At 44.3% G+C, this 23,089-nt stretch overlaps 1 protein-coding gene and 1 long non-coding RNA gene across 4 annotated transcripts in view; one reads left to right on the top strand and one right to left on the bottom strand.

The window, feature by feature from the left end:
* Positions 1-12,561: 12,561 nt before the first annotated feature.
* LOC130709090 (uncharacterized) lies at positions 12,562-14,249 on the bottom strand. The gene is made up of 2 exons (XR_009009567.1): positions 14,112-14,249; positions 12,562-14,005 (listed from the first exon to the last, which is right to left on the bottom strand). It is a non-coding gene; the product is annotated as an uncharacterized LOC130709090 (long non-coding RNA).
* The window catches only part of E2F3 (E2F transcription factor 3), an 81,330-nt gene continuing 72,003 nt past the window's right edge, over positions 13,763-23,089 (top strand). For 2 of the 3 annotated variants that reach the window (XM_057555254.1, XM_057555253.1), the window contains exon 1: positions 13,763-14,474. In XM_057555254.1, coding sequence (XP_057411237.1) covers positions 14,076-14,474 — 399 coding nt within the window. In that variant the 5' untranslated portion in view covers positions 13,763-14,075. Of the gene's footprint in view, positions 14,475-15,390; positions 15,678-23,089 lie in introns of those variants that run through there. The other variant, XM_057555255.1, reaches the window with a different exon arrangement.

Raw genomic sequence — 23,089 nt, 5'->3', positions numbered from 1 at the left:
AGGGTCCTTCACCTCATACTAGTACCGGTAGGTCATCCTCCAACACAAAACTAGTTCAACAAAGAAAATTCAGTGACCTTCTTGCAAGTCCTCTTCCGCCAGGAGAGGAAAAAATTAATATATACTTCAAGTATTAGCCATGTTTTATACATTTTCTGCCATAGTTTAAGTTGAAAATGTTTTCATAGAACCATAATGTGTAAGTAGTTCTCTGTACATTTCCCCCAAAATAACTCAGAGTTAAAAAAAAAATCCATTTTTGTAATAAAATGTTGGGAAAATAACCTTAGGGATTAAATATCAACTACTTGCTCTTAAACCAAGGACATGCCATTTACCTTTAAACCCTTAAACCATCACTGAGTAACTGAAAGATACAAATCATATTGCTTCTGGTTTTTTATAAGAGCTTTGTTTTGTTTTGAGCAACTTAACATATAAACAGAAAATATTACCCTGAAGAAAAGAATGTGATCACTTTTTTTGGCAAGATGTTAGCAAAGACATTTACCTTTGTAGAATTTATTAGAAAGAAATTTACCTGCTGTATTAGTGTCCTAGGGCTGCTGTAATGTGGGATCTTAAAACAAATGAAATTTATTGTCTCGCAGTTCTGGAGGCTAGAAGTCTGAAATCATAGTGTTGGCCAGACCATGCTCCCTCTGAAAACTGTAGGGGAATCCTTCCTTGCCTTTTCCAGCTCCTGGTAGTTTGCTGGCAATCTTTGGCATTCCTCCGCTTGTAGCTACACACTCCAAACTCTGCCTTCATCATCACATGACATTTTCCTTGTGTCTGTGTCTTCACATAGCCATCTTCCTATGTGGACACCAGTCTTTTTTTTTTTTTAATATTTTATTATTTATTTATTTATTTGGTTGCGCCAGGTCTTAGTTGCGGCTGGCAGGCTCCTTAGTTGCAGCTCAAGGGCTCCTTAATTGAGGCTTTCCAGCTCCTTAGTTGTGGCATGCAGACTCTTAGTTGTGGCATGAAACTCTTAGTTGCGGCATGCATGTGGGACATAGTTCCTTGATCAGGGATCGAACCCAGGCCCCCTGCATTGGGAGCGTGGAGTCTTAACCACCTGTACCACCAGGGAAGTCCCACGGACACCAGTCTTGTTGGATTAAGGGCCCACCCTATTCCAGTATGACCTTGTTTAACTCAACTAATTATATCGCCAGTGACTGTTTCCAAATAAGAATACATTCTGCAGTACTGGGGGTTAGGACTTCAACATATCTTTTGAGGGGGACACAATTCAAGCCATCATATCTGGAATCTGTAATTTTATTTGAGAATGACTTGGAAAGCAGGTCTTGCCCTCTGGAGCATCTGGGTACTCGGTCTAAACCAGTGTTTCATTTTCAGAGCTATGTTATTGATATATATAGGCCACTGGGCTCCCATTTAGGGTGGTATGAGTTGTAGAAGGATCATTGAATCAAGAGTAGGAACATCTGAGTTAGAAATTCAGCTCTGCCATCTAGCAGGTGTGTGACTTTGGGCTAGGCGTTTGATATCTGTAACCCTTTGTGTTAGAGAGGGTAAAAATACCTAGGTTTTTCAGAAGGTTAAAAACACCTATATACCAATATTGCATAAGGCAAAAACCTAGCCTTGTGGATTATTGTGAATATTTTTAATTATTCAAAACAAGACTGTATTCATATATTACTTGTAAAATTAAAATACCTTCATTAAAATGCATATGGCTTTATAATCTGTAAAGCACTCACAAATTAAGATATTATTACATTTAATAAATCATACCCAATGTCTTAAAAATATTAATATTCCTCCCAAAATATCTACCATTCATCTTAGATTTCACTTGTGCAAGTAAATGGCATTTGAGGCAATTGTCCAAAGCACTCCCACAATTCCATATTCCATCCCTTTCTTTTTCTTCCTCTCACCTTTCGCCTTTCCCATTTGTTCTTCTTCTGCTTTTCCCCTGCTGTTTGTTTTAGGTCTTCTCCGCTCAAGGGCATTCCTAAGAGCACACAGGATTAACAGAGGTTGCTGACCATTAACACAGAATAGGTCAAATGTGTGGCCTGTCCACTCAGTGCCCTGTGTTATACTCACTTCCCACTCGTCTGTGATTTCAGAGTAGCTGTGGGGAGTTCCATGCACCCCAGTGCTGTTGCACCTCAGGTGTAAGCCCAGCATCTCCCTTCAGTTCTGCCTGAAGTTCTCTCCAAAGGTAAGGAGGCCTACTCAACTGGGTGCACCAGCAGCTCCAAATTACAGATTAATGAGGGACAAGAGATGCTGGGTGGATGCCTCAGTTTACCTTCCTTTGGAGGGACAATTCTGAGACATTCTACCCAGAGGGTCCCCAGGTCATTAACAAACCCCCTTTCTTGGCTTTTGCTCTTTCACTCTCACTGCTCCTTCACCCCTGCTTTCTGATATCATCTCCCAAATAAGCTACCGGCACCCCAATACTTATCTCAGGCTCTGGAGCCCAAACTAACACAGCACCTGATAGGCTTCAGCTCCATAAGCCTTTAGACAGGAATGATTCCATTTGAAGTAACAGAAACTCAACTCAGACTAGCTTAAGCAAAGAGGGTCCTTATTAACACACATAACTGAAAAGCACAGGAGTCCAGTTTAAAGTACACCTAGACCAAGGGGCTCTAATTATATTATTAACACTTGGATTCTCTTTTTTAACTTCCATTGTCCTCTGCATTGACCTCATTCTCAGGCAGGCTCTTTCTAAATCATGATCTCTAGATGATTTAGACTTATATCTTCCCAGTTTAGAAGATAGTAGAAAGAATGAGTTCCTTTTTGCCAATAGATATAGAAAAACAAAATCCTGAGTTGAGTTTCACTGGCTTGGTTTAATCCATATGCCTACCCATGACATTTGATTCTACCTCATCTTATTATTTTTGGTGCCACGCGAGAACAAGACAAGTGAGTACCTAGAGGGATAAATCTTTCAATTTTACTGATGGATCTCTCACCAGCTTTGGGTAGAATGAAAGTAAGGTCAACTCTAGGCAAAATCAACTAAAGGGAAAGTGGCCCTCTGAGCTCCCAAGTAGGAAAACCTGAGGCTTAGAAAAGACTTACTGGCCAGGCCCAGGCCACATTCCCACTCTTGAAGTGGGGGTAAAAGTTTCCAGCTTCAATTAAATCACATGGTTCCTGGCAGTGAGGAGTAGGGACCAGCAAGCAAAAGTAGCTGATGCTTTATGTATAACTATATATGTCTCACACCCCTACAAATCCACGTACATCTATTCATCCAACAAACACTTAACAAGCATGTACTATGTGCTAAGCATCAAAAAGACAAAACTGACTAAAGAAAAACATCTACTCTCAAGATGTTCACAATCCAGTGGAAGAGAGAAAAATAGAAAGCAATAAGAAATCAAGAGAGTATCATTTTAATTCACATGCTATGGAAAAGGATAGAAGGAGATATCAAAGTCTGCCTGGGTTGTCTGGTCTAATTCACTATGATGTCTTACCTAAATAGGTCAGAGGTTGGAAAACTTTTTCTGGAAAGGGCCACATAGTAAATATTTTCAGCTGTGTGGTTTAAACTCTCTCCGTTGCAACTACTCAACTCTGTTCTTGTAGCCACAGACAATATGGAAACAAATGTGTTTGGCTATGTTCTACTAAAACTTTATTAATGGAAACCAAACTCTGGACTTCTTTTACTTTTTCACATGTCATAGGATATATTCTTCTTTTAATTCTTTTCGATCATTCAAAAACGTAAAAAGTATGAAAATCACTCTTAGATTTCAGGCTGTACAAAAGCAGTGGGCCAGATTTGGTCCAGAAGTCAGATTGCCCATCCCTGACCTAGATTACTGCCATAGTCCTGGCCACTCCAATATACTCCCCATCCTGCAGCCGGAAGAATCCTTCTAAGACCAAATGTTATCTTGTCACACATCTGTCTCAATGACTTTTCATTGCCTTCAGGATAAATTCCAAATACCTTGATCATTGTAAGTTTCTTCACAATTCCTTGCTGAACCGCTTTTATTTCCTCCAACAAACCATGCATCCCATATTCCCTGCACCCATTCCATATTACCTAAATAATCCCTACTCTTTCTTCTACCTATTTTTTTTTCCTCCAAGAAACCTTCCTTAAACTCTTCCCCAAGCCTGGGTTAGGTGTCCTTAGTGTTTTGATAGCATTGTATATTGCCTCACTTCACAGCACTTATTATATATTATAATTATTATCATAGTATATAATTACAATGATAACATTATTATAATTCCCCGTTTGCTAGCCTGCATCTTCCAGCTGGATGAGGACACCCTTAAGTCTATCTCTTTCTCACTTGTATCTGCCATTTCTAATTTAGGGTCTGGCACAAAGTAGATGCTCAACAAACATTTATTGGATAAATGAATAATATGAAGAGGGGTATCTTAGGAGGCTTTGCAGAGGATATGTTCCACGAGCAGAGTGTTAAAAGATGAGTAACAGTTTATAATTTTGACAGGGAGTGGTAGGTATTTTTAAGCAGAGTGACAGCTATATCAGACGTGAAAGTGGGAAAGACCATTTGCGATACTCCAGACAGTGTGGTATGGCTGGAGTTCATGCTAATTGGAAAATGATGTGAAATGAGGCTAGAGAGAGAACCTGAGAACTTGTAGGCTAAGATAAGGAATTTAGTCTTAACTCTTCAGGTAATGAGGAGCCTTAGAAGGACAGCTGGTTGAATTTACATTTTAGAACGCTCTTTTACATCTCATTGCCTATGTAGATAGTCTAGATACAATTAAAGTGCCTGGGATAAAGTAGGCAAGATCATTCTGGCAGTAGAGTTGACTGGAGTTTGATGCCAACCTCCCATTAGGAAATAATATTGGAGTCTGCAGCGACAATGCATTTAAGAAATAAGGACCACATGAGTCAAGGAAATGTTAGTGGAAGCTTAGTGGAAGTGTGTATTTAAAAGAGGAAAAATCGCCAGATTGGAAATACAGAATTAGAAGAAGTCACAGGCTATAGATATATGCTGTCCGATTCACTAGCCCACACGTGGCTATTTACATTTGAATTTAAATTAATTTAAATTATATAAAATTTTAATATTCACTTCATTCGTCACACTAGCTACATTTCATATGATCAATAGCCATGCGTGGCTAATGGCTACTGTACTGGACAGTGCAGAATTACAGAACATTCCATCATTATAGAAAGTTCTGTTGGACAACACTACATAGACTTAGTTGAAGTTATAGCTAAAGTCAAGATCATCCCAGGAGTTCCTCAAAAAGCTAAATATAGAACTACCATATGACCCAGAAATTCCACTGCTAGGTGGAATACAGGCATACCTCATCTTATTGTGCTTTGCTTTATTGTGTTTCACAGATATTCCATTTTTACAAATTGAAGTTTTGTGGCAACACAGCATCGAACAAGTCTATTGGCACAATTCTTCAAGCAGCATTTGCTCATTTTGTGATTCTGTGTCACATTTTGGTAATTCTTGCAATATTTCAAGCCTCCCACCAACAAAAATATTATGCCTCATTAAAGGCTCAAATGATGGTTAGCATTTTTTACCAATGAAGCATTTTTAAATTAAGATATGTACGTTGTTGCTTTAGATATAATGCTATTGCACATTTAATAAACTACAGGATAGTGTAAAGATAACTTTTATATGTGCTGGGAAACCAAAAACTGTGTGTGGCTTGCTTTATTGTGATATTCATGTTATTATGGTGGTCTGGAACCAAACCCACAATATCTCCGAGGTATACCTCCGAGGTATATTCAAAATAATTGAAAGCAGGAACTTGAACAGATATTTGTATACTAATATTCATAGGAACATTATTCACAATAGCCAAAACATGGAAGCAACCTAAGAGTCCACCAACAGGTGAATGGATAAACACAATAAGTGTATACATACAATAGAATATTATTCAGCCTTAAAAAAGGACATTCTGATATGCTACAACATGGATGAACCTCAAAGATACTAGGCTAAGTGAAATAATCCAGACACAAAAGGACAGATGTTATGTGATTCCACTTATATGAGCTACCTAGAGTACTCACATTCATAAAGACAAAAAGTAGAATAGTGATTACCAAGGACTGAGGGAAGAGGAGGATGGGGAGTTATTGTTAATGGGTGCAGAGTATTTGTTGGGAATAATAAAAAAGTTCTGGGTATAGATAATGGCAATGGTTATACAACATGTGTTTAACACCACTGAATTTTACACTCACAAATGGTTAAAATGATAAATATTATGTTATGTAGATTTTACCATAATAATAATATAAAAGATTATCCAGAGAGAATGACTAGAACAGGAAAAGGGGAAAGAGATTTTTAAGGAAATAAAGAAGAAAATGAAGCCATCAAGGAGATCCAGAAAGTCAGAGGGGTAGAATGGGAAACCAGAGGGAGTGCTGTCAAGGAAACCAAGGTGGGAAAGAAAACAGTGATTTTCTACCCACAGGCCCATTTGTGATATGCTGCCAACCATGTTCCCTATTTAAAACCCACAAGAAAGAGGTACACCCAGACCACCAAGGTAGCTTGCGACCCTCTGCTTACTCCTGTCCCAGATCTCATTCTAACCATCATCTAAGTGAATCAAGGATCCTGAGTCCACTTTTCTTCTTCGCTTTTTCAAGTTCTCTCTGAGAAACTGCGAAGAAAACGGCTCATAACTTTCCTTTCCCTTAATGCTTGTTGGAGACGTTTGCCTACGTGGCATCATTTCAATGACACTTCAATGTGGTAGGTTCAAAACAAACGTTTAAAAAGGAAGGAAAGGTAAATCTGAACGGGCGATGAAGCAGCATCATTCCTCAGTCTCTCTTTACTCCCATGTGAAAACAGAAAGGACGTCTAGATAGGAAAACCAAACACCACGGGCTACATTTACAACAAGACTTGGTGGCAGAGGTGCCTCCACGAATCCCAGAATATAAATGAACGTGAACCAACCACCAGCTGCCATAAGAGTTGTGTGGTATCAGCCCCTGTACGTGAGGAAGAAGGAAAGACTTGGGTGGTGCTGGGTGCCTGTTGGACCTAAGAACAGGAGGAGCCCCCAGAGAGCCAGTAGATCTTCACTGGGATGTGAGTGGGCTGATGGGGCCATGGCAGCTGAAACTGAGAGGGGTTTTGCTCCCCAGGAGTAGATGACAATAAGGGAGGGCAATAGGAAGGTCTAAAGGGATCACAGCAGTCTCATCCAACTCCCCTCAAAACTGACCCTCAGGGCTCCCTTTTCAGACAGGGAGGAAGACCAAGGAGGAACTGCTGGGGGTGGGAATCAAAATTGATCAGGACAACATGGAATCAACCTAAATGTCCATCAACAGATGAATGGATAAAGAAGATTTGGTGTATATATACAATGGAATACTACTTGGCCATGAAAAAGAATGAAATAATGACATTTGCAGCAATATGGGTGGACCTAGAGATTATCATCCTAAGTGAAGTAAGTCAGACAGAGGAAGACAAATATCATATCATATTACTTATATGTGGAATCTAAAATCTAAAAATGATACAAATGAACTTATTTACAAAACAGAAACAGACTCACAGACATACAAAACAAACTTATGGTTACCAAAGGGGAAGGGGGAGGGGGTAAATTATGAGTTTGGGATTAACAGATACACACTACTATATATAAAATAGATAACCAACAAGGACTTACTATATAGCACTGGGAACTATATTTAATATCTTGTAATAGCCTATAATGGAAGAGAATGTAAAAAAAGAATATATGTTTTATATATATATATATATATATATATATATATATATATATATATCTGAATCACTTTGCTGTACACCTGAAACTAACACAACATTGTAAATCAACTATGTTTCAATATAAAATTTTTTAAAAAGAGATTTAAAAGACATATCAACATTTTTTAATGGGCAAGACTAAACAATATTTCCTGGAGATGCATATTTGGGTGACAAACTTTTTTAAAAACAAGGAAGTAAAGTCTAAAAGATATTAGGCTAACGGTACTTTTAGTGGGAGGGAAGGTGTTGTGATCAGGATTCGGGTGAATGAAAGGGACTTCAGGGGTGCAGGTCAAGTTCTACTTCTTGACCCGGGTCGGGGTTACAAGAGTGTTCACCTTATAATAATTCATTAATCCATGATTTGTTTTGTTTAGGTTTCTGTATCTGTATTTTTTGTTTCGATAAAAATCTGTTTCAAAACAGCAAGGAAACACACACATTTGAGATAATACCTTTTTTTTCCATCCAGTATATTTTGTCTGAATCACATAACTTGTTAACTGAGCAGGAAGAGCTTTAGTAGAAGAGGCAATTTGCAATCACAGTGCAGTCTAAATAAATAGTTACTAACAGTGGTAACGTTAGTTGCCCTAAGATTCTCTTAACAAGGGAGTTTTCCATGTCGTCATTGCCTAGAAGCCAATTTGTAGAGCAGAGACTGCAAGGTCATGGGTGCCTCTGTGGCATTGTTTCCCATGTGTACCACCTGCATCACAATTATCCTGTTTATAATGCATATTCCTGGACTCCAACCGGAAATTCAGATTCAGTAGATGAGATGGGCAGCGATGCTCTGTGCTGTAAGTTCATTCTAGATTCATTTAAAAACGCAAAAGCTCTATCTAAACAGTACCTTCCCGGTCTGGGCAAAGAACTGAAGACAAAAAGCTCTACGCTGGTGCCCAAACCGCTATCTATAACAATAATGGTCAATTTTCTAGGATGAGCACCTAGAAATTTTGTTATTAGTGTTTGATGTGGTAATGGCTTAAGGCCATACTCCTCTTTCTTCCTAACCGGGAAAATAAAACGGAGAATGTTATTTCTATGTGGGCAACTAACTGAATTGCAATAGAAAAGACTTAGACTAGTTTTTTTCCAGACCCTAAAATTTAAAACTTTACACTCTCAATCCGATGTGACAACCAGATTTGGCTAAACTAAATTAGAGGCACAATTTAAACTTTAGATGTTCCAAAGATTTTCTGGGCTTGTGAACAGTTTCCTTAATCTCATAATATAATATAATAATATTATATATTATTTATATAATAAATATATATTTATTACATAAATGCATTTATATAATATAAATATATTTCCATCTGAATATTTAATATTGAATTCCCATATTATAATAAATATATTATATTTATATAATAAATATATTATATATTTATATAATATATATTATATAAATATAATATTATATCCCATATTATAAAAATATAATAAATATATTTATGTAATATAAATATAATAATATTTCCATCTGAAGATTTAATATTGAATTCCCAGAAAAACTGTTTAATAGTATTGTTTCTTGGGAGTTATTTATATAGATCTTACAGATGTTGGCAAAACTGTATCTGAAATTGAAAATGAAGACTTTTAGAGAAAATTATAATGTCAAGTTTTATATCTATAGTATGTATAATGTACATATATACGTGTATATATGTGTATATGTATATGTGTGTGTGTGTGAATAAAAATTCAGAGCTTGCTTTGGTAACCAGCAGGATGAGAAGGTGTAGTAGGGGACTGGAAACACCCATCAAGTTATTAGACAGAGGGGTGGCAACGCTAGCTGTAGCAATGGGATATAATGGGATATAATGTAGCAATGGGATATAAAGTCATACAGCTGACTGTGGCCACCGATCTCTAGAGCATAAAGGAATTACCTGGAGGGACTTGTTAAATGAGATTCTTGTGTCCTGCCACAGGGATTCTGATTGGTTGTGAACCTGCACTTTTATAAGCTCCTTGGGTGAGTCTGCACCGGGTGGTCAAGAAGTGATACTTTGAAGAATCTTCAACAAGCTGGCAATGAGTTTCATCGATGTCCAGTAAGGAATAATATCTTGGCAGCAATCCAAAACAAGTGAGTAGCAGCTAAGAGGTCTGAGGTTCAGGTAGGCAGGCTAACAGACTGCATTAGTTTCTCAGGGCTGCCATAATAAATGACCACACACTGGGGAGCTGAAAACAACAGAAATTTATTCTATCACAGGTCTAGTGGCCAGAAGTCTGAAATGAAAGTGTTGTCAGGGTTCCGCTCCCTCCAGAGGCTCTAGGGGAGATTCTGTTCCTTGCTTTGTCCAGCTTCCGGTGGCTGTTGGCATTCCTTGTCTTCAGCTCCTCATCCTAACCTCCGCCTCTGTCTTCATGTCTTCACATGGCCATCTCCTCCTCTCTGTATGTCTCTCTTCTGGGTGTCTCTTTTTTTTTTTTTAATTCAGAGAGGAGCACAAGGCTTTGTGTTTCTTTCTTTGTTATAAATTTATTTATTTGTTTATTTATTTTTGGCTGCGTTGGGTCTTTGTTGCTGTGCGCAGGCTTTCTCTAGTTGCGGCGAGCTGGGGCCACTCTTCGTTGTGGTGCACGGGCTTCTCATTGCAGTGGCTTCTCTTGTTGCGGAGCATGGGCTCTAGGTGCGCAGGGCTTCAGTAGTTGTGGCTTGCAAGCTCTAGAGCACAGGCTCAGTAGTTGTGGCGCATGGGCTTAGTTGCTCCGCAGCATGTGGGATCTTCCCGGACCAGGGCTCGAACCCATATCCCCTGCACTGGCAGGCGGATTCTTAAGCACTGTGCCACCAGGGAAGCCCCTAGGTGTCTCTTATGAGAACACTTGTCATTAGATTTAGGGCCCATCCAGATAATCCAGAATGATCTCATTTCAAGATTCTTAACTTAATTACACCTGCAAAGACCCTTTTTCCAAAGAAGGTCGCAACCACAGATTCTAGAGATTAGGACAAAGACATGTTTTGGGGGGACGGGCACCATTCAAACAACAACCCAGGCCAATTCTGGGACAACTAGCTGCCTTGGGTCACTGTCAGAGCAAGGGAAAGGGTGGTGGTGATTGGCAAGAATAGTCTGGCTCTAGTGCTAGAGCAGTCTGACCTTCGCGGGAAGGTCTTGGGGACTCAGACTTAGTAACCAACCAGAAGCTGGCCATGAACAGATGAGCAGGTTAGAGTAGGATGAGCAGCAGAGCTGACTTTATTACCTTGAACTTCGGAGTCAGGATTCTATAATCCTTACTAACCAAGACATGATCGTGCTCCTGCCCTGTGACAAAGCTAAGCTGCCACAGTAAGTGGACATCTAGGGCAGTATGAAGATTAGAGGCTGGGAGTCAGCTTGGACTACGAAGAGCTGCAAAGCACAATCACACAAACAAGTAGAATCATAAGTACCTACCACTTATTGAGCACTTGCTGTATACCTGGTAAAGTGCCATTATTATTGCCTCTTTTCATCATAATCTTGCAATACTGGTACTACAATATGGGTTCCCATTGAACATACAAGAACACAGGCTTTTCAAGATTAAAGTTATATATAGCCAATAAGTGGCAGAGCTAGAATTTAAACCAGATCACTCTGGCTCCAAAGCCCATTTTCTTTCTTCTAAAACATGCTACCTCTCCACAAATTAATAGCCTGCCCCAAATTTTAGCATCTTAACTTCTAACACCTCCTCTTCTCTCTTTGAACCCTTCCCACCCCATCTTGTGGTTCACTAGGCATAAAATGTCAAAACATCTGTTTCTCTACCGAATACCCTACATTAAAAATTATAACTTGGCTAAGGTAGAATGGTAAATATTTCAAAGCTTTCTAAACCAGAACCACAGGTGTGAATCTAGATGGTGAACACTTGTTCCCTTGTGACTGTGTTATATCCATCTTACTGTGACCAGTAAAGAGGAGTGTGAGGAGTTCAAGCAGAGACTGTGTGCACAGTCCCAGGTCCTAGGCTTGTCTCTAATCTTAAAATGCAGGTCTTATAATGACTGTGCATGTTGCACCATTCCCTCCTCCCACAATCCCCACAAGAGCCACCAAAATGCATGCTGCCAGTGACGTTCTACAGCTGGTGATATCCACGCAGTTACAGTACAAGTTTCCTCCATAGTGAGTCACAGTGGAAAGTAACTTTGATGCAACAAGGTCAAGGAAGTTGCTAATACCTTATGCCTCTAGCCCAACCAGCAATTGATGCCCCTTGAATACCACCTAATCTGCCCTAAAGATAGTGTCAGTTTGATGACACATATCATTTATGTCAGTAAATGTTTGGCTACTGGGCCTTGGATCCTCAATTAGCTTGAGCGCAAGACCAAAATATTCCTGAGCCTGGTGCAAGGTGTAACAGTACTTTGAGTTCACCCTATTTCAGGTAACAGGACTGAAGTAGTAAGGACTCCTAGCCTGAACTAACTTATCTTGTCAGGTCTTTCAGAAGACTGAGCATATGAGTTTTGAAAATTAATAATAATAATAATAATAAAAGTCTTGCAAAAGGGCTTGAGGTATTGCAATGCTCATCACCCAGTGAGCACCAGATCAGCAGCTATTTTGTGCAGTTCTCAGTGACTGGAACTGTAAATGATGACCTGACCTAGGTACACCTTTTCCCACAACCTGCCGGGGTCCCTTTTCCTGCTCAGTCTCACAGGCGCAATCTTCAATTTTAAGACCCATGAACACTTGCACCAACACAGAAGTCAATTTGACAATAATTTAATATTTTTCTGGTGGCAATTTCTAGTTTACTTTAAAAAATTATTTTAAAATATTTTGTAATAGGTTTGGGTCGTCGTGTCAGAGAACTTGGTAGGATACCGAAATTGTAAAGTGCTCGTGCCCAGCGTGCAGCGTTTGTTAGGAGCAAGACGTCATCGTGGGAAGCACGTACGTCTTCGGATTACTGTTTGGCGGATTAGAAACACGCAAATCAGTCCTAGGTTAGCCCAGATTAACTGCCCTGGGTGCTTCTGGGCCAATGGGTAGGGTTTTGGGGGTGTCTGCTGGACTCAAACCAGTACTTGTGGTAAGATTTCACTCGGCAAAACATTCGGAGTTAATTTTTACTTAAACCCCATCCAGGCTAATAATGAAGCTACCGGTAATGATCTGGAATGGTAACTAAATGGTGCCCGCAATCACGTCAGTCGAACCTTCTGCCCCCACGATTCTGTCGGCCCACATGCTTCTGTCCATCAGCCTCGGCCTCGGGATCAGCTCTCGCCGCGGCATTGGTCGGATTTCAGGAAGAGAGAAACCCACGATTTAAAGGGCTCTGTTTCCACCTGCCAGGCGTCGTTCGCAAGGTCCAACTTGCCTTTGGCATATACTTGGGAGAATCTCTCGCTGTTGTTCATCTATTACACTGACTGGTCAAACGGAAGAGAGTTCCCGAAAGTGTCCCCTTTAGTCACCTTGACAATTTACAAAAGCGAAACTTGCGCTCTAGCTTAGATCCACACTGAGTCTGCGGGGCGCGGAGTCCCTGCCCAGGTCAGCAGCGCCCGCCCGGCTGGCGGGCGGGGACAGGGGCGGAGCCTGCACCAGGCGTGGTCTTCCGTGGGAGAGAAGGCGGACTTTACCCCCACCTCCTAAAACCCCTACTCCCTCCCAGCCAATCAAGGAAGCATATGCAAATAGGGCCCCTGTCGCCCCGGCAACCATGATGCACGGCAGCCAATGGAAACCGGCAAGTTGCGACCCTGCTCCGTGATTGGGACGGAAGGAAGGAGACAGAGGCCCAATGGGCTGTGGGAACGGTCCTCGGCGGGTTGAGGGGCGGGGATATGCAAATATGGTTTGAAAAGCCGGCGGGAAATCTGAGTTTCGCGGGAGGACCTTGGCGCGTAAACCGTATCCCTTCATTCATTGTCAGCAGCAGCTTCCTGGAGCCATTTTTCAGCTGCCGGCCGCAGCACCCGTGCTGCCGCCGCCGCCTCGCAATCCATTGCATCGGCCGCCCCCGACGCCTCCATCCCCCCTCGGGGCCCGATATCCGTGCGCCCGGGACCCTCCTCTCTCCAGAGCCCCGATTATTTTTGGCCCCCGGGGCCCGGGCGGTGCGGAAAAATAAAAAGAAAAGGGAGAGAAGGGGCTCGGAAGCGCCGGGCGGGGAGGAGAGAAGGAGAGACTTGGAAACTCCGACTGCAAATAATAAAGAAATTGAAAACAATACGTTAATATACCATAGCAATAAAAAGAGCAGGAGCGAGAGATGAGAAAGGGGATCCAGCCCGCCCTGGAGCAGTACCTGGTGACCGCCGGGGGTGGGGAGGGGGCGGCTGTCGTCGCCGCCGCCGCTGCAGCCTCCATGGACAAAAGGGCACTGCTAGCCAGCCCCGGCTTCCCCGCCGCCGCCACCGCCGCTGCTGCCGCCGCCCCGAGCGCGTACATCCAGATCCTCACCACGAACACTTCCACCACCTCCTGTTCCTCCTCCCTCCAAAGCGGCGCCGTCGCCGCCGGCCCCCTCCTCCCCAGTGCCCCCGGCGTGGAACAGACCGCCGGCAGCCTCCTCTACACCACGCCGCACGGACCCTCCAGCAGAGCCGGGCTGCTGCAGCAGCCACCAGCGCTGGGACGCGGCGGCGGCGGCGGCGGCGGCGGCCCTCCGGTAATGCCCTCCCGTTCCCACCGTCCCCAGCCCGGGCGGGAGGTGGGCTCGCACCGCGCGGGGTGGTGGGCGCGCTGCGGGCCGCCCTGGGAGAGCGCGGGGCCGAGCGTCGTGGGCCTCCGCGGCTGCCCCTCCAACGAGGGTTTATTGTTAGATTTGTGTGTTCCCCCCCGGCCCCTGAAGGGTCTGGGGGGCTCCGCCAGGCAAGCGGGGCAGCGGGGATCGTCTTGGCGCGAACCACATCAAACACTCCGAAACTTTTCGCGGCCCCCCCCTTCCTTTCCTGCACTTTTCCCTACCCCCACTCTCCCCTCCCCTCCAACTCGAAGCTTCCTCTTTCTCGGGCGTAGGAAGGGGTCACGCCCCGGATGGAGAAGGGGGTGGGGGAGGGAGTAGTGAACTGGGGAGTGGGAGACTCCAGGGGGGTGGAAACCGGGGGGCCCTGGGGGTGATGGCCGCCCGCCGGCCTCGGAGGCCCGTTGGCAGCCGGGGGTCCCTAAGGCGTGCTCGGAGTGCAGGGGCTTTGCCAGGCTGCGCTTGACACATTTTGGGATCTGTAACTCCCGGCAACAAAGGGGCTGGGGGAAGCCGAGGGGGGAGGTGGAGCTGGAAGCCGGCTGCAGGCCGGGACGTGGGCTGTCTGGGGGTGAGGGGCTAGCGGGCGGGTGCCCCGGCCTGGGCGCATCCCGGTGGTGGCAGCGGCGGCGCCCGCGTGGCCCGAGCGCCCGGGCCTTCCTCGCCGGGCCCCGGGCCTGCCCTTGACCCGCCTCTCCCCTTGCCCCTTCCTTCCCCGCCCTGTCCCCCTCTCCGCCCCCCGGCGACGGAGGGCGGGGGCAGCCGTGTTCCCGTCCCGCCGCCTGGGTCTGTCCCTCTCCCCGGGACCCGCCGGTGACGTTTCGCACACGTGCGCGGAGGACGCGCCTGTGACTGGGGAGGAGGCGGCGGCGGGAGGGGGCGCTGGAGGGGGAGAGGGGGCACCCACTTCCTCCTGCTCGCCGGCTCCCTGGCCTGGGACGGTCCCGGCGCCCTCGCACCCGCCCCCGGAGCGGCCACCCTCCCTCTCCTCTCCCCAACCCCCTCCACGGGCGCCCGCCCTCGCCCGGCGCCGCCGGTCCGTTCGGCCCTCCGGGCCCCCTCTCCAGCCGGCCCCCCCCACCTCCCCCCGGAGCCAGGCTGGTTTCGGAAATGCCCTTACAGCAGCAGGTTAGTGACCGGGACGGCTCGGGGGCCGCCGCCGCCGCGGGGGCACCGGATTCTGTTGGGGGTTGGAGCCGTGAGGGTAGGCGGTTGAGCGGGGTTTTGGAGTGGGAACGGGGGGTTGGGTGCTCGAGGGAAATGAGTAAGCAAGAAAAATCTAACTAAGTAAATGCCCGGCCTCCGGTTCTAGGAACCTCCGGGCAGGAGTGTCCGCCCCAGGGGGTGGGTATGGTGTTTACGTGTGTTTTTTTCTAGGGGGCCGAGGGATGGGCGATCGAAAACCGGAGGGGGGGCTTCTCGCCAATGGCCGAGTTGAGCTCTGTTTTCTATCTTCCTTCCCTTGTGCTGGAGGGGGAGGGGGGCGGGTCAGAGGGTAGGGTGTCTGTAGGATTCCCAGGCCACCCGCCACCCCCTCCCTTTGTCCCTGTAATTTATAAAGCGCCTTTGAGAGATGATTTAGGTCAGTATGCGGCTTCTCTTTTTGTTGATACTAGAAAGAAGTGTGGCCCGGAGGTCTTCCTCCTTTCTCCTTTTCTCTCCTTCATTCCCTTCCTCCATGCCTCCTGTCTTCACCCTCGTGGTGAGGCTCGGCCCCCACGAGGCTAGAAACGAACCAAACCCAGTTAGATAAATGGTTGGCTGATAATATCAGTCGTTGACCTCACCTTGTCTCGGCTCCGAATGGGCTGAATTTTTGAAGAATCAAGATTTTGCAGGGGTCTTTAAGAGAGTGGGCACCGAGGCAACACTTTGGGGGATGAGATGGGTTTTGGAATAATGAAAAATTTTAATTCATGACTCTTCCCAATTTCTCCTCGAGTTGGATCTTAACTGCTTTGCAGCCCCAGAGATACTTGCTAGGGATGTGTGATACCGTCTCAGTCAAAGAAGCTCATGGTGTTTTAGTGACTAGGGTCTGCCAGCAGGGGGGAAAGAGTACAGTACCTGCTTACACATAACAGTATCCAGTGTGCCGGATTCTCAGACACGAGAATATGCCACGCTTTTATTAGCATTAAATACTATTACTGACTTGACCTAAACGTGCTTGGATATATTTTAAGCATATTTGCCCCCTACAGGGTTCTGTCACTATATCATAAACCTAATCTGAAACAACCAGCTATTGACATACTTCTGGGACTTGATTCAGATTTATGGGAGGGTAGTTTTGACAATGGGAAATTGTGAGACGACCAGTTTGCTTTTTTTTTTTTTCATTTTGAATTTTAGCCCACCTGGGCCAGGTCTCTGAAACTGTCTAGCCAAACTTCTATGTAATTCATTGTATTTAAGTATTTAAAGTATTAAAAAATTACCCTCACCACCTTCCAAGCTACTTCAAAACTTTATCCTCCTTGCCATGAGATTATTATTCCAAAATCATGAGCACTGAATATAAAGTTTGGTTTCTAATTATATTAGAGTCTAATTATATTAGACTTCTATTTAAGTCTTGAACTTTTGTTGATATTCTTTCCCTAAGCAGGAGGGACAACATGGGGATAGCTAAGTGATTGGCTGAGCAAAGAGATCATTTAAACACTTTCCATCCAAGAGAGGTTGAGAACTCCTGTTCAAGTGGCCACAGTTACAGACCCACCTGGTTCTGATTCCATGTTCTGTCTCTAGAACAACCAGGAGCATATTCTTCACCTTTTTTTTAATGTGGAAAAAATATATATATACATATGTATATCTCAGTACTACCTTACTAGCTGTAATTGCCTCTGTCATTTACAAGTCATTGGATCTTAGGCAAATAACTTAAACTCTCACAACACAGTTTCCTCTTCTGTAAAACAGGGATAATAACAGTACGAACTTGAAAGTTCTTTTTAAGGGTTAAATATGATAATGCATGTAAAACAGCACAGTGCCAGGTAAATAGTAGATGCCCAATAAAATGAATATTCAGAAATTTATATTTTTTTGGAACTTAGAGAAATAATGTAAGACCATGTGCACACTGCCCCTTTGTTGACATATATGAGTAAAATGGTTAAAAGTTTTTAAAAATGATATGTAATTAACTATTTATACCTAGTTAACTTGAGTTTATAAATCCATAAATCATGGCTCTCCTAAGAATGGATAAAATAGGGAAACGTCAGTACCACAGGCCTATGTTAGAGATGGTGGTGATGAACTGCCCCAGCATGAGCTTGTGCCTTGAGTTGTGACAAATTTAGATCAACTCATCCTCACTTTTTTGCCTCGCTCCTCCCTTGATTGTATGGACCAGCCATCTTTTGCGTGCAGCCCGTGCTTAGTGGCTTTTGTAGAACTGAACTCTTAATCATCACCATGTCAGAGACATGCACTAGATAAATTCAGTTCTAGATGGTGAGCTGTTGGACATGGAAGGAGTCTAGAGGAACCAGAGTCACAAGTGCTATATATTTTCTGGAACTGAAAGGGCTTCATTTTCTGCCTCTGCTAAAAAGAAGCTGAAATGATTTCATTCCGCTTCTAGAAAGTTTGGGCTCTATTAATGCAAGAGACAATGGCCTGTCACATGTGATTTAATTTAATCCAGTCATAGCATCCCACTGATTAGACTTTGGGAAGGAACCCACAGTGCTTGAAATTTCCCTGTAAGAATGGAGAAACCATAGGTGCTACAGCTGAGTCTCTTTCTTTCCTGTATAAGTATAAAAGAAGAAAAATGCTGGGTTCCTGTGGTTCTGTAGTCAATAATCTTGCTTCTGCTGAGATAGATGGTTGGTGCCAAGTTTAAGCTAGGAGAGAATTTTTAGTCACTACATACCCCAAAATGGAAGTTTTAATATAATGCAGTGCCCAGACTCAGGCAGTACAAATAGCTCCACTATAATCAGTACCCAGGGCACCACTCTAATCATCCTCTGAAACAAAGCACCCTTAAACGTGGCTCTGTGAGCTAAGGAACCCAAGCTTGTGAACAGGAAAGGATTTTTTTTTGTTGTCGTTTTTCTATAAATCGTCACCTTATGTAATACTTGGAAGAGTAGATTCTGAGATTAATGTTGTGCTGTGTAAAGCTAATGTCAAAACAGAAAATAATACTCTAAGCTTAGACATGAATAGATAATAGCACCTGGAGATTGAAAGGTTGGAGGGAAAAGTGGCTTTTATTCTCATTTCTCATAGGTATAATCCATATGGTCTTTTATTGCCATCCCCAAAGACACACCATCCATACCTTTAGCCTTTTTCCAAAGGACCTGGACCCACTTGGCAAGGCTTCAAACATTCATAGTTGATTTTTCTGGCTGGTTTTCTAATTTAACATGACTTAACATATATTCCATTTGTATGTCTCGTTTACATCCACTTTCCCAGGCTGACTGACTCCAATTCCTTTTTAATCACTTACTTTCTACTAACATTTTAAACTAGGAAGAGTGAAAGATCAGCCACTGCCTGTGCTCATTAAATCACATCCCTCCTAGATGCCCATGAAACCGCCCCAAATAGTGCAAGGCAAAGAAGGTAGATTGCAATTCTTATCAGATGCTCTGTTTCATTTTGGTTTTTAAAGAGAGGAACTTCCCTGAATTCTTTGAGGTACTAAGCATGTGGTTTAATGCATATTTTTCATGCTTGTTAGCAGCTTAAAAGTGTTTCGGGGACTGTATTTACAATTGCTAAGAAGCATTTTTTCTACTAATCATTTTTCATGGGACTAAGAAGGGAAGCTAACTGGGAAAGCAGTAAGTATAGGAAACCACTAATGGTATCTCCTTCCTCCTACGCTGACCTTCTCTCTGGCTCCCAAGAGTGGCTTGGAAAATGTATCTTACACGAGGAAAAGTTATACAACAGAAGGGACAGAAAGACAACAGCTGGGTTGGGGTAAGGAATCCTGGAGGGCAGGAGTAGGGTTGATATAGAGGGATAATACATATAGCTTTGGGGCCAGTAAGAAGGAAATCGGTTTATTTTCTGTTGTCACTTGTGCTTCACATGCTCTCCTCCCAAAGCAATGCGTTTTTAGAACTCAAAGAATGTGTAAGTTACAAGGATGCATTCTCAGTCCGCCTCCAACCTTAACTGGGGGTCAATCTTGTTGCTGTGACGGCCACAATCATCTACAATATAACTTTGAAGGGGAAGAGATAAAGCCCACTGGTTGCCAGGTTGCCATCACAAAGCCTGGGCCCCTTGCTTTGCTGGAGAACCTGGGTGAAACAGACCACTGCGTAGCTTTGTAAACTAAGGCCGGGGTTTTTGTCAGCGGAGGTTGATAGCAGTGAGAATGGACAGCTGATGGAATAGAGAGGAGATAGGAGGAAGTAAGAAGAATAAAAGTAATTGACTTCAGTCTGCTTTCTATTACTGTAGCCCAACCCTCTGGGGCTATTTCTAGTGTCCAGACAACATTCTTATAACTAATTCTTCTAATTAGCATAGGCAATAATTGATATTCCCAACAGTCTTTGAATCGTAACATGTGAGAGCTGTAAAGCAAGAGTCATCATCAGACCCAATCCCCTTCATTTTGCAGGGGAGGAAATTAAGACCCAATGCAGTTGTTACTTACCCAAGGTCACAAGCTAACTAGTGGCAAAGCCAGAACTGAAACTGGAGACTGGAATTCTTAGAAGCAGCCCCATTTGCCAAGAGAAAGTTAACTAAGTCTCATGTGCTCTATATGGGAAAATTGGGATGTGTAGAATACATTTTAGATTACCTTCAGGAATGGTTACATTTTTAAAATAGACACATACAGAAGTGTCCTTTGAACAGTTGGCTTTAGAGTGACAGCTCATTCTCAAAGGTACAAAATAAGCCACGCTCCTTTAGATGTTCAATGAAAGGGAATTTTAAAAAATGGAAGGAATGACTGACTCTTATAGAAACATGATAGTAGCCTTCTTAAAGCTTTATTTGTTATTTGCAAATTTTTGTGGATATGACACTTCCGGTGTTCAAACGGTGAAACATACTTCACTGAGAATAGAACCTGAAAGGATTTTTGCCGCTCTCTTCAGGAGAAGGGCACAGTACAGCTCTGGTGTTAGAGGTTTGTCCTGGGCTGTCCACATCCTGGGTGACTGTTGTGGTTTTCAGAGGTCCTGGGGCCCTTGCCCAGTGACATTAGACCAGGTGCCCTTCCTTCAGGAAGATTGCTGGTTTAACAAAGTTTAACTCTTTCAGGGGAAGAAGTCCTCATCCCCTAAAAACCAGAACTAATTTCCTTAAAACGTCTTCTTTTCCTTGTGGAATTGAGAAAGCTTAAAAATAGAATCACTTCAAGCCCTGAAGCCTAAAAGTGAAACATAATCCAATGTCGCTGTAGTTCACCAACGCGTTAGGGGCGGGGATATATGGCTTGTCTATAAACCACAAACCAGAAAGGTGCCGTGTGTAGGTGCAGTCTTAGATCAGGGAGCAACTGCTGGTGAGACCTGTAGTTACCAGTGAAGCTGATTTCCCCTGGAGGACTTTATGGTGGATGGCGTCCATCTCAGGCAGCAGGGGAGCTGAACGCCCTTGGTCCTCCCAGCCAGCTCATGCCTGGCTACCCAGGAGATCCCGTTGGCTCCTCCAGCACGCGCCTGACTGCTGAGAAGCGCTCCCCCAAGCTCTGGTTCTCATGATCCTGAAAGTTGCAGCTCTGGACACTGGGGGTCACAGGAGGTCAGCTCAGAGCCTATAGATTTCACCCCTCCCTTGCCCTTTTTCCACGTCTGATGCTTTGAGGCTCCAGAAATATATAACCAGAGCAGCAGCCCTGTGACCCCATCCCTTCTGAGCCTTTCTGGGTCTGGCAGCCCTCAGGAGAGGTGAAGGCTTATATGTACCTAACCTACACCCTCCACCTAAAAGGCAAGCTGAAGGGCAGCCAAGTATACGAGTCGGACGATGGAGCCTGAAGCCAGAGTGTCTGGGTTCTTATTCTGTGTGACTTTGGGCAACTCTGCTTAACCTCTGCGTCTTAATTTCCTCACCTGTAAAATGGGGAAATCATAGTAGCTACCTCATGGGGATCAGGACGATTAAATGAGTTCATATTTGTCAGGTGCCTAGACCGGTGCCTGACCCATGGGAAGGATTCAGTAGATACGTGGTGGAATTGCCCTTTTCTTCCATGGCTGTCTCTTGGGCCCATCCTTTGGTGGTTTAGTTTCTGAACCAGCCCTTGCGTTCATCCAGACCCAGTTTACACCTCTAAAAATGGCGGTGATGAGGAGGAGGAGTGAACCACGGGGCGGTTTTCTCCCAGCATACTCTGTAGGATCTTTGTATCTCTTTATAAGCCGTCCATGGACTTGGGAGACAGAGCAGAAAGATACACGTCTTATTACAGTAGTCCTTTCGGTAGTGATAAGTGTCATGACGAAAATCTTTATTTCTGTGATTACCTGTGTTAATAAAGTTGCACTCTTAACATGATTTCACTCCTGTACAGTAAACTAGGGCTTAAGACTGAATGGTGGAGATCAGGGTGTCTGAGGTGTCTGGGGCCCTGCAGGACTGGAGGCCCCAGTCAGTGTGGCGGTGGGGGAGCTACCTGCGGGCCCCCCTGTCCCCTTCTCTTCTCCCTCTCTCAGTGCCTAGTTGTTTAGTGTGTTATGCCTGTTCCTCCCACTTACCCCTCACCTCTCCCTCTGCCTGGCTTTTAGAAGGAGGCCAGAATCACAGCCTTCACGGGCTGCTTCCGTGACTTATCAAATTGATTACAACCTTTTTCCCTAGCGTTGGAGGTCCAGTGAAATCTCGCCCTTCCCGTTCTGCTTCCCATCCCTCCCCACTGGGGTCCTGGCATGGCACAGTGCTTACAGTGGCTGCTGCTTTCCCTCCGGTGCATTTATCTGCTTGTTCCTCTTGCAGCCGTCCTTCCCACCAGCCTTCCAAGGACGCCCCCTGCACAGAGCCTTCCCTGATTCCCCAGGCCTTGGGTCCCTCCCTTCCCTCAAGTTACTGCTTCCTTCCCGTAGCACATCTTAGTCTACCTTGTATCCTCATCAGTGGTGCCCTTGGCTCACTCTTCCTCCAAACCCACAAGCTTCAGGAAACCAGGCTGTGGTTTTCTCATCGTGTCGTCCTTGCAATGCCTTCTCCGTTGTGGACGCTCAAATATTTGACAGGAGGCGTTGTCATTAGGCACCCACAGTGTGCTTGGCACCCCAGTCTTCCTGTTGAGGATGCAAAAGAAGTATGAAGTGTGATCCACCCACTCTTGAGTTTATAGTCTGTTTGGGGAGACAGGCTTTAAACACAAGTTGAGTCGCAAGCAAGACTAAACAGGAGTCAAACAAGACTCATCTTGTCCTCGGTTGTACAGTATCGACAGGATGTACCAGCTGGACCATGGGAATGGGCAGGCCATGGTTCCCATGGTCACCGGACCTTAGAGCACATTTGGGTGTATATTTGAATCATCTTGGCACTTTCGAGAAATACCCCTATCTAGATGTGAGTATTTTTGG

Source organism: Balaenoptera acutorostrata, chromosome 10 (assembly GCF_949987535.1).
Source record: "Balaenoptera acutorostrata chromosome 10, mBalAcu1.1, whole genome shotgun sequence".
Classification (NCBI taxonomy): Eukaryota; Metazoa; Chordata; class Mammalia; order Artiodactyla; family Balaenopteridae; genus Balaenoptera; species Balaenoptera acutorostrata.
The sequence above is the reverse complement of the archived record's forward strand: the minus strand, read 5'-3'. Positions and strand labels throughout refer to the sequence as shown.